The sequence below is a fragment of the Macrotis lagotis genome, chromosome 7 (assembly GCF_037893015.1).
Source record: "Macrotis lagotis isolate mMagLag1 chromosome 7, bilby.v1.9.chrom.fasta, whole genome shotgun sequence".
Lineage (NCBI taxonomy): Eukaryota > Metazoa > Chordata > Mammalia > Peramelemorphia > Peramelidae > Macrotis > Macrotis lagotis.
Window position 1 is genome coordinate 151,198,836 of NC_133664.1, and position 20,060 is coordinate 151,218,895.

The window sequence follows — 20,060 nt, forward strand, 5'->3', positions numbered from 1 at the left end:
ATCTTTTTATTTCCTGAATTTCCACTTGAAGAAAAATCTTCATTGATCATTTGTCATTATGGTCAAGTTATTTGGTCTCTTCCTGCTCCTCATCTATAAGATAAATATAAAATACAGTTCCCTGACTCTGCTTCAATTCTCAGAGTCAACAACAAGAAAATGACTTGAAAACCAAGCAAAAGTTTTATAGATGAAATATACCTTAAAAAGGAAAATAAAGATATTAGAACATCTCTAATTTGGGTTGGATTCACTAAGTTGCATTTATGTCTTTATTCTGTTCTATATCTTAACATCACAACTCTGGAAAGTTTTCTTTTAAATAAAAAAATCAGTACCTTTATTTGATGAAAAGGTAAAAAATTGACTCAGTGATGAGCAAACTGAGTCCAAATTTTGTGCTTTTTGGCAGTCTTTTTCAAAAGGACCTTGTTTGCTTACCCCAGAGGAGTAGGGTAAGCACTGTTCACTGGAGTAAAGAGGAATATCATTATAGTAAAACACAATCTCAGTTCCTTAATCCAGCTTCTTTTGATCTCAAAAGGTGGTAACATTCAGTTCGGAGTTCACTCATCTGTAAATTGCATCACATTTTCTCTGAGTTATTTAAGAAGCAGGTTTGGTTGTTTATTTTCAGAACTTTTAACCAGCTAAAGGTAAGGAGAAGCATCCGACACCAGTTTCCAGAGACATCTGCCTTTAGCTCAAGATAAGAAAAGCAAAATGGTTGAGCCCATGGGGAATCAATATGTTGTGGCCAGACAAGTGTATTCACATAATGCTTTTGGTGAAGAACATAAGCTGAGAAGAAACCAAAAGACAATTTTGCAGTATTTCAGGAGAGGTTGTAGGTAAGCAATATCTTAAGTTTTGGATACTTAATGAGGGTGAGGGTTCTGAGCTTTTAACTTCTTTTTGGCTCTGACTGTTTCCTGTGGGTTTTTTTCCACTGGAATCCTAACTTTCCTACCACCTACTAGAGTTACAAAGATAGCCTCTAAAGTCAACACCCTCTTGGCTCTCAACACAATCTCTCCAAAGAGATAAACCAGTTGTAAGAGAATGAATATCAACAGAAGCATATTTCACTACCAGGAAGAAATAAAGTCTTGCTGGGGGTTAGAGGGTTGGGGGATGGAGGTAGGGGGTGAAGGGAGGGGAAAGGGGGGGGTTAAGATATGGGAGATAGCAGAGGTATGCCTCAGCTTAATCTTTGGCATAATTTAATCTTTTCTAATAAACTTTAATTTGTCCAACTGTGATCAAACTCAGATTTGAGATAAGCTATTAGCTGACCATGATTTTTTAAAATATTTTCAGGTGTTCCTCACAAAAGGCCAAGAAATTTGCCCTTTCTTTATTCCCTATAGCCTCTTGGTTACCTTCATATCGTCTAAAGGAATGGCTGCTCAGTGATATTGTTTCTGGCATCAGCACTGGGCTAGTAGCTGTACTACAAGGTAATCTACTATGAAGTCTGAATACCAAATGCATATTGACTTTGATGAGAATGTAGCCTAAGATTCCAGTTGTTTAATGTAACAGAGCTTCCTTATATTATGTACTTGCAGGTATGGCTTTTGCTTTGCTGGTAGACATCTCCCCAATTTATGGGCTTTATGCGGCGTTTTTCCCAGTCATCGTCTACTTCTTCTTTGGTACATCTAGACACATATCTGTCGGTAAGTGAAGTCATCATGAAGAGAGTTTACCTTCTTATTTGCTTTCTTGCTTTTAATTAACCATCCATTTCAATCGCTTCAAAATATGTCATTTGGTGCTCTGTGGAAGAATAGGGGTTACAAATGGAAATATGTCTTAAATTGCATTTAAATGATAATTACATTTTCAAGAAGCAGTTTCTAATCATAATAAATCTCTAATGTCAATTAGGTCCTTTTCCAATTTTGAGCATGATGGTGGGAGCAGTAGTTGTAAAGAAAGCTAATATCAATCCAAATTCTGATAAAGTGGCCGTAGCTGCTGCCATCACCATTCTAGCTGGAATTATTCAGGTCAGTATTATCATGTGAAACCTATTTCAAACTACTTTGAAATAAAGCTAACTGGTCACTTGTCCCAAGTTGTTATTGGTTCCCCCCCCCCCCCAGAGCTAATTCCAAAAATTACCTATTTCCTCCACTTTACCCTGAATTTTATCCCCAATATTACTTAACAAAATAAGTCTAGAAGTATCAGTATTTTCTGAAGCTAAGGGATGAGTTTGCAAATGCTATCAATGAAGGATGTAACTGATAATTCTGGCACTTGGGGACAGTTTAGAGCAGAGAACACTGAGGTCAATCCACCCCAGTTGAGAACAATCATACAAATTTTGGGAAGAGACAAATGAAGGGAAAAGATGGCAGGGTAGGGAAAATGGTGTTGGGGTATGGGACTCAAGGAAAAACTGAGTTCTGAGGGAAGGACAGAATTATTTTGGAGTTAATGTGACACAGGACCAAAGCAAGTCAGAAGAGCACTTGGGGAAGAAGTGTATCCTTCCCAAAGGAAAAAAAGTTGATGTCCTGGTATAAATCCTCCATCACTCAGTCCTAGTAGAAATGGAACTGAGGTTCAAAATATGATTTTGAACATATTATTAATTTTGCAGCTAAAGTTTGAAATCTTTTATACAATATAACACCCAAGTGAAAATCAATGAAACAACTGAAAGAAAAGCCAACTTGTAAAATTATATTAAAGATGACATAGAGACATTCAGACTTTGCCCAAGCCTTGGATTAGTGTCATTAGTTAAGACATTTAGTGTTTTTTTTAAAAGGAAATTGCCACAAATACATAAACAATGTAGCCCACAGGGAAACAGTCATTTGGACAACTTGCAAAAACCATATTTATGAATATGTCCAAACTTCATCTTGTGGCAAGCGGTTCACATTGCTTTTCAGAAAAAGTCCAGTGTGCAGAAGAGTGATCATATCATGGCAAGAATTGAGAAACTCATCTGTTTAATGCTAAATACATATGCCTTGGGGCATTAACCCTGGCAATCTCTAGTTAAGACTGGGCATTCTAGGGGTGGCTAGGTGGAGCATTCGATAGAGCACCGGCCCTGGAGTCAGGAGTACCTGAGTTCAGGTCTGGCCTCAGACACTTAATGTCACTTAAACACAATGCCTTGCAAAAAACTAAAAAAGAAAAGAAAAGAAAACCCCCAAAGACTGGGCATTCTGGATGCCCAAGGATGTGCAGCTTTGAATTTTTATTTAAGGAGATAACTGGCTCAGGAGACTTTAAGAGGTGTGTGCATGCGTACACACACACACACACACAAACACACACTCGACAGCATCACAGCTAAGTCTTATGGATATCCAAAAAAACTAATATTTAGATAAGTTTGTCATCTAAGTGAAACAGTGCTAGACTTAGAATCAGAAAAATGAGTTAAAATCTCATATCAGATATTTGCTAGCTGCATTGATCATATACAAAAGTTTCACTAAACCTTTGTTTGCCTTAGTTTCCTCAATTGTAAAATGAAAATAATAACAGTATATACTTTCCAAGGTTGTTGTGAAGATTAAATGAGAGAACATATGCAGTGCTTGGTAAACTTTAAAACACTATATAGGTGCAAGTTATTATTATAAAAAATTATTTGTGAAAGATAAAAAGGCATAGCTACAGAGCAAGTTCTCTCTTTAAACAATTTTCCTCTATTATTATGAACTTAGTTATCAGTAAATCTGAAAATTTTAAGGAACTAAAAAAGAAGATTGTATATAAAAGCATGAAATATTGTGTTTAGTTGGGGTTTTTTTAGGTTTTTGCAAGGCAATGGGGTTAAGCGGCTTGCCCAAGGCCACACAGCTAGGCAATTATTAAGCGTCTGAGACCGGATTTGAACCCAGGTACTCCTGACTCCAGGGCCGGTGCTCTATCCACTGTACCACCTAGCCACCCAGCCACCCCCGTTATAGCTTGTTAATGCTAAGATTATGTACTCCATTTGAAAATGGTGAAATGTACCAAGGGAGAGGGGAAGCCTGTAATGATACTATTCCCTATAGTCATAATACCAGAATTTGGATTTTTATTTCAATTCATACCTTTTTGTTCTCAATGGTATTTGTTGATCCTTTAGGTTGCTGGGATAACCTGGCATTAGTATTGATGATGCCTTTGTGACCTTCCTTTTCAGCTGGCCCTGGGAATATTGCAGGTTGGATTCCTAGTTATCTACTTATCCGAGTCCCTAATTAGTGGTTTCACAACAGCTGCAGCAATTCATGTTCTGGTGTCCCAGCTGAAATTTATACTTCAGCTCCAAGTTGAGCCACACACTGACCCTTTTTCAATTATCAAAGTAAGTATTTCCCCAGTCTTATTATTTCTTTTCCTAAGAAATTGCTTCCTACTCTAAATCTCTATGTTTTCCCTAACCTTTTAACTCCATATGGGTCTGATCCTTTGTATTCTTTTTTTCCCCATTTCTCACTGTGAAAGTGGGAAGCTTCAGGGATGGCTAGGTGGTGTAGTGGATAGAGCACCGGCCCTGGAGTCAGGAGTACCTGGGTTCAAATCCGGTCTCAGACGCTTAATAATTGCCTAGCTGTGTGGCCTTGGGCAAGTCGCTTAACCCCATTTGCCTTGAAAAAACCTAAAAAAAAAAGTGGGAAGCCTCTAGAGTTAATTTAGACCAAAGGATGGCAGATGGCAAGTAGTGCAATAAACAAGGACAATTGTATCTACAAATCATATGGGAATAGATATTAATAGAAAAGTGAGTTATATTGGAAAAAGCACTGCAGTCATTGGAGTAAGAGGATGAGTTCAAATCTTAATTTTTACTCTAACTTCATAATCATCAGTAAGCCATTTAGACTAAGCTTCTAAAGGGGATAATAATACTTCTGTTTTGCATTTCATAGAACTTAAAGTGTTATATAAGTATGGGTTGGGGCAGCTAGGTGGTGCAGTGGATAGACCATCTGCCCTGGAGTCAGAAGGACCTGAGTTCAAATCCAGTCTCAGACACTTAATAATTACCTAGCTGTGTGACCTTGGGCAAGTCATTTAACCACATTACCTTGCAAAAACCAAAAAAAAAGTGTGGGTTACTATTATTAGAATAGTAAAAGAAGAATCAGAACCAAGAAAGGCAAATTTAAATCACTATAATTTGTGTTCTAATCCTTAGTGGAATATTATTATTAATAGAACACTTTTAATTAATAATAGCAATTTAAAATCATATCTCTTAACCTCAATTCTTGAGTATTCTAAAACTGGGAGGGGGAGATTCAATGTGCATTAATTTTCAAATCCTTAATAATTTCCACTATGTTTTTAAATTTGATCGGTGGTTTTTGGGGGGCATATCATTCTTCATGTTCCCATTTGGAGTTTCCTTGGCAAAAATACAGGAGTGGCTTCCATTTCCTTCTCCAAATAATTTTACAAATAAAGAAACTGAGGCAAATAGGACTAAGTGACTTCACCAGGGTCACACAGCTGATAAGTATCTGGGGCTCCATTTGAACTCAGGAAGATAAGTTTATCCATCGTGTTTCCTAGCTGGCAGACAAATACTGCTAATTTAATCAAGTCAAAAATATTTCCTTTCAAATATTCATTTCCTAATTCACAAATAAATGAATTTGCTTTGAGAGATCTGATTCAACTGTTAGTCTTCCCCATTGGAGGACAAATGTATTTGTTCTTGAGTCATCCTTTATAATTCATTCAAGTGTTAGGGATTCAAAGGTAACTATTTTGGATATAATTTTACTTTTGGTCAAACCAGACCATCATGAACTAATCCAGTCACTCTGCCTCCACCAGAACTAGAAGCCAAAGGGCTCCCAGGAGTAGAGATGTGTTACTAATTAACTGTCTACTTCTGGCTCTACTTTACCATACAGGACACTGGTTTCCAAATTTTGGAGACTAGAGGATGTTAGAAATGATGACTTGGGTATTTTAAAGAGATAAACTAAAAAGGATACATTCTAAAAGAAACCGAGGCTCCAATTTTCCACAGGAGAATACAAAATAATTAAGAAACAAAGAAATATACCTGTGAAGGCATAAAAGCAGAGCAAAAATAAATGTAAACATATCCATGGAATTTATCTTCTGTCAAAATGATCTTCAACAGGAATTTTTGGAACTGCTCCAGGATGCTAATTTAGCCTTACCTTGTGATTGATACTTTGGGTCTTTTTCTGCCATCTACATACTAATTGTCATCTATATGAGTTCCCAGTTAGCCTGAGAGCAGATTCATTCTCCATTTGTTGTTGTTCTTCAAATGGCTTCTTTTTCTCTTTTTGGAAAAAAAATGTAGCTCATTGTTTTGAGTAAAGATAATATAATTCCAGAGCTGTTTTTTTCCCATTTTTTAGGTCCTGAAATCTATCTTCACACAAATTAGGAAGACTAATATTGCGGATCTTGTGACATCCCTCATAATACTGGTAATTGTGTTCATAGTTAAAGAAATAAATCAGAGATGCAAAAACAAACTTCCAGTAGCCATTCCAATTGAACTCATCATGGTAAGTGTTTATCAGAATGCCTCCTTTCTTAGAACTACTAATTAATATTGATATTCGTAGTTTATACAAATTCTCTGTAACTTATACATGCATGTATGACCCTGAGGCATTAGTAGACCTGGGAATCTCATGAGCCCCCAACATACAAATATACTGCAAGTCTGTAGCACTGGGGAAAGTCTACAGATCAGAGGAAGTCAAAGAACTCGGATTCAAATCCTGACTCTGATACTTGCTACCTATCTGACCTTGGACAATCATTTGTCTTCTCTAGAGATCAGTTTCTTCACCTGTAAGAGGAAGGAATAGTACTAGATGATTTCTAAGGTCCCACCAAGAGCTAAATCTATTATTCATGTGTAATTCAAGATTTAATAACTTTTTCCATGATTCTGGACTCACTGTCCTAGCTGAAAATATATATGGCAAAACATAATTAAGGGGAAAAATTTTATTTCCATATCAGTTATTTTTAATTCTCAAATTTCGGAAAAGTTCTTTAAATGGTTCCCTGTATACAGACTAAATTATCCTTTCATAAAATAAGAAGTACATCTTTTGAAGTGTAGTTTTATGTTTATAAGAGCAGAACTCTTGATTCTGGCATCTATTTCAATGGTCATGTTCTCTGAAATCTCTTAAGAGTTTTCTTTAATTTGGGGGTTTCTTTGATCCTTTAACATATTTCTCAATACTGAGTGGCTACTCTTGCTACATCCCTCTACATGACACAAATAATTCAAAATGTGAGAGAACCATCATGGATGCAAGTGTGCCCATTTTGAACTTCCTTTGACCTATAAAATATAATCTCTTAGAATTCAGGATCTATGTCTTTAAAATGTCTTGTGCACAATAATTAATTTGTTGTTAACATTTAATAAATAGGCAAATGTACAAAGGATCTGTGATTTTAGCAGTGTGAGACTCTCAGTATAGGTACTTCTCCATACCAAGCCAGATCTCAGCTCTCTGTGACACAGCAAAATCCTACTGCATTGTGGAGGCTAAGGAATTTGCTCCTAGTCACATGATCAATAAGTGTCAGAGACAAAATCTGGACCCAAATATTTCTATCTATTCTATCTAGCTACCTAGCTATCTATTTCTCTGTCTTCCTGATCTAATTGCACATATGTATACACATTCCTGATTTTATTTTTATGTATATATAATCACTCTATCTGCTATACATGCTACCTGTTATTTAATAAATATTAATAATAATTCTTGCTGCATAGCCACCAGCAAATAAAATATAACAGAAATGTTTTGCAATGCCAAAGTTTGGAAGATAGAACTAATACTGTGAAAACTAACATTGCTAGATGGGAAAGCATTATTTGTAGGTGTATTTGGGGGACCAATTCAAAGGGCAAGGGAAAAAGAAAAGGATTTTGATTTAGCACCCCTAAGAAAATTCACCCTAGGGAACTGAGAATTTGGATCCCATTACAAGAAAAGAAATATTTTCTGCCCTTCCATGCATCAAAAAGAAAAAAATGCAAAGATGAGGATAGAAAGTGAAACCAAATGAAAAACAGACTCTTACTTAGGTCATAAGGTTCTAATGTGGCTAATTTGTTCTATTGTGGGTATTTTTTTCAGACAGTCATTGCAGCAGGAGTGTCCTATGGTTTTAATTTTGAACAAAAATTTAAGGTGGCAGTGGTTGGTGAGATGAACACTGGGTAAGTATGTTCTTTTAAGAGATCCTTCCCAAGCACAATCCTTGGCTTAAATAGTAGAATTATTCACAGATAAATAATTTAAAATAGAAAACAATATTGTCAAAGCCCTGTCACCAGTCATTTCATTATCACAAGACACTCCTTTTGATCTCTTCCATGATTGACTATAAGAATAAGAAAGAAAGGAGAAATCATAAAATGCTTTTTTGGAAAACCCCATTTTTTCATACATCAAGATAACTTCTTACAAAGGGACACATTGGCCAGTTGGATAGGAGCCTGTTCAAGGACCCATAAACAAGCAAAATTTGAAATCATCTAAAGAATAGGAATAGACAAAATAAATTACCTTTTCATGAAGAAGAATCAAACAAAATCAGGTCCCATTAACAAATTACTGTAAACAACATAGAGTGTTTTGGTTAAGTTACCACAACCAAGTTCTTTAAGTTCAAAAGAGACAAGTAAGAAATAATCTGATGCTGCTTCAGCAATAGGCTCAAGATGTCCTTTCTGAAGTTCTTTTTGAAAACATTGGCAAAACTATTCCAGCAAACTAAGGAAGAACTCACCTCCTAATAGAGAGGTTTGGGGTTTAAAATGCAGATTGAGACATCTATTTTAGGAATATAGCCACTGTGGGAATGCATTGTGTTTGACCACACATATTTATTAAGGATAGCAGGGGTAGTGGGGGTAGGGGGTAAATGATGTTTTTCTTTGTTCTTGGGAAAGAAGAAAAAATAAATTTTTTTTGAAATAAAAGCAGTCCAAAAAACCTCAAAAACCTAAACCCTAAAATATTGGCAAAGCATTTGCAATCATTGGAAAAAAGTATAGAAGATACAAGTCACAATCATTGTATGAAATTTGGATGTGTATTAAATTTATTCTGTCCATTTTATTAAGATATGTTATCAATTATGCATTTTAAAATATTTAAGGTCAACCATGACATGAAAACAATAATCTTGAACCCAAAGGAAAAAAAATTGAATCCATTTTTTGGTCTCTTTCATATGCCAATCGTGAATTTGGGTAAATCTCTTTGCTTTTCTGAGGTTGACTTTTCTCATCTAAATGGTAGTTGGTAATTACGTATATAACTTAGTTGGTAATTACGTATATAACTGCCTACCTTCTAGGGTTTGGGGAAGGTGGAAATCTGATGAAATAATGTATGTAAATTGCTTTGTAAACTGGTAGAGTAGTATATAAATGTAAGCTGGTTAGAAAAAGAAAAAACATTCAGCATCCATTCTGATTTTTGTTTGCTATCTTTCTCCCCTCTATTCTCTTTTTTCCCCCCAGAAAATTGGGGGGGGGGGGGTAAGCAAGGTTAAGTGAAGTGCCCAGGGTCATACAATAGAAGATATCTGAGGCTAGATTTGAACTCAGATCCTCCAAATTCCCAGACCCATACTGTATCCACTGCTCTACACAGCTGCCCCAATTGACTGAGTATAATATTCATAGTCCCCATTCACATAGCATTTTGAGGTTTATTAAAATGTTTACCTGATATCTCATTTGATCCTCACAACATCCCTGTGAGGTAAGTGAAATTATTAGCTCCATTTTACCAGTGGAGAAACTGAGACATAGAGAGGTTTTAACTTGTCCAGTGTTATATACCTATTAAGGTATCTCAGACAGAATCTGAACTTGAGTCTTCCTGACTCCAAGTCCAATCCTGTTTCCATTATGCTACTTGACTACCTACAACAATTTTGTGTAGCAACAATTTTCTTCTACTAATTGGTTGACTCTGTTTTCACAAAATATGGGATGATTTCCTGAATATCAAGCAACTTTCTTGTTTTTTAAGAATTTGTTTCTTGTTTTTTTTAAAAGTAGCCCTCACTCACCATACATGCTACTATAGGATTACCTTGTTTTGCAAATTTTAAACTCAAAAATGAGCATGATGGTGTAATGAATAGGGAAGAAGCCTTGAAAATAAGAGATCCCTGAATTCAGATCTTCTGAGACATTCCATGTGAACCTTGACAGTTATTTAGCTTTTCACTACCCCAGGTAGCTCTAAAATTATAAGATGAACACATTCATCTGAGATCAATGTATACCATGGAAATAATGTAAAGACTAACAGACTGCCTTCTGTGTGTGGGGGGGGGGGAGGCAAGTAAGATGGGGGGGATTGCAAAATTCAAAAATAAACAAAATCTTTCTTTTATAAACAAAAAAAAATGTAAGATAGGGGCAGCTCGGTGGCACAGTGGATAGAGCACCAGCCCTGGAGTCAGGAGTACCTGAGTTCAAATCCAGCCTCAGACACTTAATAATTACCTAGCTGTGTGACCTTGGACAAGCCACTTAACCCCATTGCCTAGCAAAAAACTAAAAAAAATTGTAAGATGAAGAGAAAGTATTGACCTGAATAGTAGATGTCTCTTCAGTTAGACATTCCCTATATCCATAAAATCACAGGTCTGGGGCAGCTAGGTGGTACAATGAATAGAGCACTGGTCCTGGAGTCAGGAGGACCTAAGTTCAGATGTGCCTGTAGACACTTAATAGTTACCTAGCTGTGTGACCTTGGGCAAGTCACTTAACATCATTGCTTTTAAATAAATTTTAAAAAATCACATATCTGGTTCCATACTCAAAGGCTTATTTTTTTTTAAATTGAGCCTATAAGAATGTAAATTTAAGAGCATATTGCTTTGCCTAGACCACTTGAAAACTGTGCAAGATTATCTCCTGCCTTTAGGACACTTTTAGAGTATTACATCAATAAAGTAGCAGATTCAAGTGCTTTTAGCTTTACCAAGTTTTCATGGACTTATGTTCAAGAGATAAGAAATATTTTAACCTTAATCTCAATTTCAGGTTTAAAGCACCTTCTTTTCCCCCCATGGACAATTTACAAGATAGCATTGGTGATGCCTTCGCCATTGCAATTGTTGGATTTGCAGTGGCATTTTCTGTTGCAAGTGTATATTCTATTAAATATGATTATCGCATAAATGGAAATCAGGTAAATCTAAAACATATCGAATCTAATTAAGTCAATTTAAAAAGTTTTGTTTTGTTTTGTTTTTTGTCAAAAACAACTCTGTTTACTCTTTTATAAGATTGTCTTCTTGTTTTCCTTGTAGGAATTAATTGCCTTTGGATTGAGCAACATAGTAGGTGGATCATTCAAGGGTTTTGCTGCAAGCACTTCACTTTCGAGATCAGGTGTTCAAGAAAGCACAGGAGGCAAAACTCAGGTATTTCAAGATATTTGCTACCAAGATACCTGCACATTAATTAACAGCAAAATCACAATCAAGAAGATTAAACAAGTTTGTGATGAGACTCTTCTACTTTCCAGATTGCTGGGTTTCTATCAGCTATTATTGTTCTGATTGTCATTGTGGCCATTGGATTTCTCCTGTATCCACTACAAAAGGTAATTCCCTCATTCTCTGAGACATCAAGAGATCTCTCTTTCTGTTCATAAGCTAAGGCCCTACTGCTTCATCAACCCAGGAACAAGAGAGTAAAAGGAGGAAGTTAAAGGTTTTCTTGTCTCAATAGATTCCAATGTTTGGATCAACCAAATTGTTTTCATTTTTCCCGGCAACATTTTACAAATGTCAGGAATGCAAATGCCCGAACTAAATTATCATGCCTCTTCTTACCATGTCAGTGAGACCCAAGTATAATATGTTATGTTAAGACAGGAGGACCAGTTTTTGGTTCCAGATCTTGATTAAGAATTGATTGCAGTGAACTTTTTCCAGGACTTAAAGTAATCAGTTTCTCTAAGTTAGGGAATGGTGCTACCAGTTACAACCCTCTCAATGGACACTCCCTTCCAGCTCCTCAGGAATTGATTTGACTCCAAGACTAATAGATTCAAGAAACAGGAGGTAGCATCCTGATCCTGGTCCAAACAGAGATTTTAGATCTGAAATTCATTCTATACATTTTATCTAGGCTATAATGTTTCCTAGGGTAGCTGGGTGATATGGTAGATAGAGCCTTTATTCTGGAATCAGAAAGATCCAGGTTCAAATACAGTCTCAGATACTTCCTAGCTCTTCATGAACCTGGACAAATCACTTAACCCTGTTTGCCTCAGTTTCCTCACCTGTAAAATGAGTTGGAGAAGAAATGGCAAACCACTCCAGTATCTTTGCCAAGAAAAATCTCAAAAGTCAGAGTTAGCTATGACTAAAATGACTCAACAACAGCAATAATGTTTCCCAGACTGCTCTAGCTCACTTCAATTTAGACAACATGTGCTAAGTGCCAGGTATACAAACACATAAGTAAAATGATTTCCTTTCCAAAGAAGCTTACATTCTCCTGGGGAAGTATATTGTGAATATACATTAGTAAATATTAAACCCTGACAAAGTAATAGAAAATTCAAGGGGCAGATTACCACCCAAAAAAATAATTGCACATCATAGAAAATGTATGATCTGAGCATATTATGGGACATCTAAATAAATTGCTAACTTGATACTACTACACAGAGGATGGTAATGCAATGCTTTATCATAAGCAGATAAGAGCTAAATAATGTAGTGGCTGCCATGCCAGACTTGGAATCCCAAAGACCTGAGTTCAAATCCAAGCTCAGATATTCACTAGCTATGACTCTGAGCAAGTCATTTAAGCACCATCAGTTTTCTCTTATGTAAAATGGGGAAAATAATAGTCTCCTCATCTGTAAAATGGGGAAAATAATTCCTGGGCTTGTTATGAGGATAAGATGAGAATACATTCCTAAAGTATTTTGCAAACTTTAAATGAGACATACTAACATGGATGAATTTATAACTAGAAATTTTTTATCTTTATTATACAATAGTTGTAATGTGGATCTGACCTCAGGTTCTGGTCCTCTCAATATGATCCAGAGAAACTCCCAATAGATGAGTCTGTTTTAGAAATGGATGCTGTGCAAGTTTTTTTCCCCCCTGAGAATATGATGTTCCTTTTCTTATGTTATGTTTGTGGAATCTTCCTGATTTCTAAAAGGTTAATAAGGAGAGCAAGAGAGATGATAATAAAAAGCATTTGGACCTATCATGCATCTTGAGGAAGATAAGAGAATTTAAATCCCTGTGAAATGCAAGCAATCACAGGAAAATACCGCAAGGGCAGAAACACAAATGTATACCTACATCTAGGCACATACATAAGCACACAAAGAAATACTAAGCCATATTGTTTTTCTTACAAACTGCATGACTAGGTTCAATTAACCCTCCAAAAAACCAGTCTGGTTGATATTAATTTTAAACTGAACAAAACATAGCCCATTTAGTTCCTCTTCCATTTTGTACTGAACAAGTAGAAGATTCCCTTCCAGAAATAACATTCTTATGATTCTTTGAGGTTTAATCACTGAATCAAAAGTATCTACGTCTTCCAACTAATATTTTACACAAAGACAAGGAATAAATTATTTCAAAAAAAAAGTGGCTTCTATTTTCTCTTTTTTTACTTGAGAAGTATTGCTGTTCAATTGTTTTTCCAGTTAAATCTAACTCTTTGTGACCCTATTTGGGGGTTTTCTTGGCAAAGATCCTAGAGGGGTTTGCCATTTCCTTCTCCACCTCAATTTACAGTTGAGGAAACTAAGGCAAACAGGGTTAAGTGACTTGCACACAGTTAGTAAGTATCTGAGGCTAGATTTGATCTCAGGAAGTTCAAAAAGAGTCTTCATGACTCCAGGAGCAGCACTCTATCCACTGCAATACCTAGCTGCCCTGATTGGAAGTAATTCAATTTAATTCAAGTCAACAATTGTTTATTAATCACTAACTACTATGTGTTGGATACTATGAATGGCATTAGGAAGATAAAGACAAAAAATTCAAGTAATCCCTTCCACCTAAAAGAATTTATGTTGTACAGGAAGAAGCAATACAAAACATTACAAAGATAAAATATCAACAGAATAATTTTAAGATCTCCTCTTTCCTAAGTAATTTATGAAGCTAAATAAACAAAATCTGAGCCAGTTAAAATACTCAAACATTTCTCTGATATAGAATAGTTAGCTTGCTTTCTAATCATTTTTAAATATAAATGGAATACCTCAATAGATCATGGGTCACATTGCTTTAGAGAACTATGGTGCTCGTGCTAATTTACTGTCTTTTAGGAACTAAGATCTTTGGTTGAAATCTCTCTGGAATCTCAAGGAGTGGCACAGATTGAGCTGTTATAATAAGCTTTATATCAGAACAAGGCTTCTGTACAAGGAAGGACAAAGTCTCAAGCCTAGTACAGCTCAATTTATATTGGAAAAGCTGTTACTCTGTGACAGGTTTTCCTCTATCCCTTTAAAGCCCTCTCTTATCATTAACCTTCGCCTTTGCATCTTGAAAACTTATTTGCTCAACAAACTGTATCTCCTGTTTTTTCTTTTTACCAGTCTGTGCTGGCAGCTTTAGCTCTTGGAAATTTAAAGGGGATGCTGATGCAGTTTGCAGAAGTGTCCAGATTATGGAGGAAGGACAAATATGACTGTGTGAGTAGAAAGTAACTTTGTATTTTTTAAAAATGAAATTATGATAGCCATTTATGTTAACATATAATATATATATACATACTTGTGTAAAAAAGCCAGGATTTATAATTTAAAGGGAATTTTGGTTTGTTACATTAATTTGCTAGCTGTCTTTAAATCATAAATCTGGGTACATGAGGTTTGGATTTAATTTGGGGGAGGGGTCATATGTCAAATGTCTATCAGAAAATCAGTCGCATGAATCCCTGTTTCTATCAACTAGACATATGATAACTTTTTTAAATATTTGAAAAACTAGTTTACATTTGAAAGAGGGGTTATAATTCTGTATGGTATAGGTTTGTCAGAGCATGAACCAACATTTGGGGTTTTGGCTTAGAGTGAGTGTAAATAGCAATTGTGTTTATTATGGTGAGAAACGCTGGGGGTATTACCCTCCCAGTTTTTTTTTTTAAGTAGGCAAACTAAGCTATTTTTTGCCTCTATTCTTATCTAGCCTTAAATTACTGAATGGGTATTGCCTTAGACAAACTGATAACTGGGAAAGATCTTAGCACAAAAAGGGCAAGGTCTCCCATTGCATCTGGGCTCATCCTCAGTCATCCTCCCTATTGTCTTGCCACTGAACTCAGATGAACCTGGAGGAGAGAACAAGGCTGATGACTTCGTACAGCCCTGCCTCACTTTTATCCAATTCACTTGCAAGTTAATACATCACCTTCCTGATGTCATTGGACCTCTTCAAGAATGAAGGATAAACAACTAGGACCAAGGGATGGAAGTTATAGTGAAATAGCAGGTCAATGCAAAACTAAACTTTGTAGCAATTAGGGTTTTTTTTAAATGGAATGGATTATTTTATGTAATGAGCCTCAAAGGTGTGTTTATTATAGGAGATGCATACATACATACATGTATATATGTGTATATATACATATGCATGTGTGCGTATCATACAGGAGGTTGCAGAGTTTGAAATGGCAATTTTCAATATTTTTTGTTTCATTAACTATACTCAATTACATGTAAAATTTTTAACATTCTTTTTTTTAAATTTTGAGTTTCAAATTCTCTCCCTCCCTCTCTTGACTCATCCTCCCTCTCCTTGGGAAGGAAATTATTTTGATATTGATTATACATGTGGAATTATGAAAAACCTATTTCCATATTAGCCACATTGCAAAAGTAAACACACACATTACACACACCCCCAAAATGTTTAAAAAATTATGCTTTAATTTGCATTCAGAGTTCATCAATCCTCTCTCTGGAGATGGATAGCATTTTTCATCATGGGTTCTTTGGAATTGTCTTAGATCATTGTCTTGATCAAAGTAGCTAAGCCTTCAAAGTTAATCATCCTTACAGTATTAATACTATATACAACTTTCTCTTGGTTTTGCTTATTTCACTTTCCATTAGTTCATAAATTTTTCTTATTTCACTTTTTTTTGTTTTTGTTTTTTTAGGTTTTTGCAAGGCAATGGGGTTAAGTGGCTTGCCCAAGGCCACACAGCTAGGTAATTATTAAGTGTCTGAGGCCAGATTTGAACTCCAGTACTCCTGACTCCAGGGCTGGTGCTCTATATACTGTGACACCTAGCCACCCCAATTTTTCTTATTTCACTTTACAGGAATTCATAAATTTCAGATTTTTCTGAAACCATCCTGCTTGTGATTTCTTATAGCATAATAATATTCCATCACAATCATGTACCACAGTTTATTCAGTCATTTCCCAATTGACTGACATCCCCTCAATTTCTCATTCTTTACCACAACAAAATATTTTTGGAATACAGACCTAGTAGTAATAAAGCAGGGTCAAATGGCATGCACAGTTTTATAGACCATTAGAGATAGTGTTGTTCTCCAGAATGGTTGGACTAGCTCACAATTCCACCACAGTGCCTTAGTGTATATATTTTTGTATATTTCCCTCTAGTTTTTGTCATTGTCCTTTTCTGTCTTGTTAATCAATCTGGCCAGTATGAGGTAGTATTTCAGTTGTTTTAATTTGCATTTCTTTAATCAGTAGTGATTTAGAGAATTTTTTTCATGTGACTATTGATAGATTTGATTTCCTTTTCTAAAAACTCCTTGTTCATATCCTTTGTCCATTTATTAACTGGGGAATGATTCTTATTTTTATAAATTTGTCTGTTCCCTATATATTTTTGAGAAATTAGGTCTTTATCAGAGAAACTGTTGCAATCATTTTCCCAGTTTCCTTTTTTCCTTCTAATTTTGACCACTTTTGTTTTGTTTGGGCTTTAATTTCATGTAAGCAAAACTTTACTTCCCATGATTCTCTCTGTCTTTTGTTTGGTCACAAACTCTTCCTTTAGTCATAGATCTGACAGGTATTTTTCCCATATTCTCCTAATTTACTTATCCTTGATATCTAAATAATTTATTATCAGAATTATGAATATTATATCAATTGTAATATTGATAAAATACTGTTATTATCACCCTTTTGTGTCTAAATCATTTATCCATTTAGATTCATTCTTGGTATATGATGTGACATGTTGGACTTTAATCTAGTTTTTGCCAGATTGTTTTCCAATTTTCCTAGCAATTTTTGTCAAATGAGGGCAAATCTAGCTTCTGTTTTTCTTCTCCCTAATGAAAGTAGGTAATATCATATTTATGTCATAAATGTAATTGTTAGAATTTTTCTTTACCTATTTTTTTCCAAATAGTTTATGCAGATTTGGGATTGTTTCTTAAATGTTTCATAGAACTCATTTGTAAATCCATCTGATCATGAAACTTTTTTGGTAGGGAACTTATTTATGGCTTAGTTAATTTCTTTTTCTAAGATAGGGTTATTAACTAAATAGTTTATATTTTTGTAAAAATTCATCTATTTCCATGTTAGTTTTACTGGCATATAATTGGGCAATGCAACTCCTAAGAAGTGTTTTAATTTCTTCTTCATAGGTGAAGCATTTATCCTTTTTTACTTTTGATACTAGTAATTTGGTTTTCTTCTGCATTTTTTAAAATCAATTTAACCAATGATTTATCTATTTTATTATTTTCCCAAAACACTAACTTCTAATTTTATTTATTAATTCAGTAGTTTTCTTTTCTAGTCTCAATTTTATGGATTTTCAGGATTTCATTTTGGTGCTTAATTGGGGATTTAGAATTTTTTCTAGATTTTTTTGGTTACATGCCCAATTCTTTGATTTGTTCTTCTCCTCTTTTATTGATAGATACAATTAAACAAATAATATTTCCCCTAAGTAGTACTTTGAGCGCATCTCATTTTAGAATATTGTCTTATTGTTATCACTTTTTTGAAATTATTGATTTTCTCTGTGATTTTTTTCCATAACCCACTCATTCTTTAGGATTAAGTTATTTAGTTCCCACTTTATTTATAATCTATGTTTTCTCAGCTCCCTTTTGAATGGAATTTTTATAGCTCTTTGGTCTGAAAAGGGTGCATTTAATATTTCTGCTTTTATTCCTTTGAGTGTGGGGTTTTTATGTCCTATTACATTTTCAATGTTTCTGGAGATGCCATATACATCTTTTCATTCCCATTCAGTTTTCTCCAGTTACTTTTCTAAGATTCAACTCATTTCCTTAACTTTTTTCCTTGTTCATTTTATAATTGGATTTATCTAGTTTTCAATGGAGAAAATCAAATAAAACTAATAGTTTGTCTAATTTTTGGATATATGCCATAGGGTGTATAAATAAGTTTAACACTCATATTGCTTCATGTCTATGTTCTTTTAGCAAGATATACTTTCTCATTTTATCCCTTTTATTAGGTCTTTTGGGGGAGTATTTTTGCTCTCAAGTGTGTTTCAAGTGTGATTCTTGTTAACAACATATTATTGGATTCTGGTTTCTAATCCATTCTACTATTGTGTTTAATGAATGAGTTCATCCTGTCCACATTTACAATTATTATTGCTCACTATCATTTCTCTCTTTATCTTATCCCTCCTCTAAAGTTTGTTTTGCCTTCTTACCACTACCTTCTTTCATCTATCATCCTTTTATTACACACTCTCTCACACACACACACACACACACACACACACACACACACACACACACAACTTTCTCTTATCCATTTTCCCTTCTATTTCCCTGTTGTATAAGGTAGATTTCTATTACTAATTGATTGTATGTGTGTATGTATATATTACCCTTTTTGAATCAATTTAGATATGTTTCAAGCAATTTACCACCACCACTATTTCCCCCTCCAACATAAAAGATCTCCCTTATCCACCTTTTCTATGTGAGTTAATTTTCACCATTCTTCTTCTTTTTCCTTCCCCACCCCCATCTCACAGGGCATCTGTCTTTATCCACTGTCCATTTTTTTACATCATCTCAATATAATTGCCTCATTAAGATGCCCTCTTTCTATAGATAATCCTTCTAGAGGCTTTAATATTTATAAAATTCTTAGGAGTTATATAAATCATCTTCCCATATAGGCATGTAAACAGTTTAACTTTATTGAATCCCATATGATTTCTCTTTCTTGTTTTCCTTTTTACACTTCTCTGAGTCTTATATATGAAAGCCAAATTTTCTTTTCAGCTCTGGTCTTTTTATCCTGAATTCTTGAAAATCTTCTATTTCATTAAATATACATTTTTCCCTTGAAGGATTATACTCATTTTTACTAGAAATCTCAGTTGTAATCCCAACTCTTTTGTCTTCTAGACCAGGGCTGTCCAAATGTGGCCTCTCTGTGGATTTGCTAAATGCTTTAGTAAACAAAGCCAAGCTACCAGGATCTCTCACTTAAATGGCAAATCAAAATATATTGTCTAGTGTTTCAGTGAAAAATTTTAAAAGTAAGATTGGACAGCCCTGTTCTAGGCTATTGTATTCTAAGCTCTCTGCTCCTTTAAAGTGATAGCTGCTAAATCTTATGTGATCCTGACTGTGACTCCAGGGTATTTGAATTATTTTTTTTCTGACTGCTTGGAGTATTTCCTCTTTGATTTAGAAGCACTAGAATTTGGTTATAATATACCTGGAAGTTTTCATTTTGTGATCTCTTTCATCTGGTGAGCTTTGGATTCTTTCTATTTCTATTTTACTCTCTTGCTCTAAGATAACAATTTTATAATTTATTGAAATATGATGTCTAGACTCTTTCTTTTATCGTAGCATTTAGGAAGTTCAATAATTCTCTTGATCTATTTTCCAGGTTAGTTGATTTTCCAATGAGATACTTCATTTTCTTCTATTTTTTCATTCTTTAAAATTTTTTTTGTTTCTTTGTGTCTGATGGAGTCATTAGCTTCCAGATACCTAATTTTTTTTAGAATTTTTTTTCTCTTTTTTAAG

The 20,060-nt window shown here is 34.8% G+C and overlaps 1 protein-coding gene across 2 annotated transcripts in view; it reads left to right on the forward strand.

The window, feature by feature from the left end:
• Nucleotides 1-656: 656 nt before the first annotated feature.
• The window catches only part of SLC26A3 (solute carrier family 26 member 3), a 47,169-nt gene continuing 27,765 nt past the window's right edge, over nt 657-20,060 (forward strand). For both annotated transcript variants that reach the window (XM_074195160.1, XM_074195159.1), the window contains exons 1-11: nt 657-851; nt 1,321-1,460; nt 1,572-1,682; nt 1,894-2,015; nt 4,169-4,333; nt 6,375-6,527; nt 8,136-8,218; nt 11,072-11,219; nt 11,341-11,454; nt 11,559-11,636; nt 14,625-14,720. In XM_074195160.1, coding sequence (XP_074051261.1) covers nt 724-851; nt 1,321-1,460; nt 1,572-1,682; nt 1,894-2,015; nt 4,169-4,333; nt 6,375-6,527; nt 8,136-8,218; nt 11,072-11,219; nt 11,341-11,454; nt 11,559-11,636; nt 14,625-14,720 — 1,338 coding nt within the window. In that variant the 5' untranslated portion in view covers nt 657-723. The remainder of the gene's footprint in view (nt 852-1,320; nt 1,461-1,571; nt 1,683-1,893; nt 2,016-4,168; nt 4,334-6,374; nt 6,528-8,135; nt 8,219-11,071; nt 11,220-11,340; nt 11,455-11,558; nt 11,637-14,624; nt 14,721-20,060) is intronic.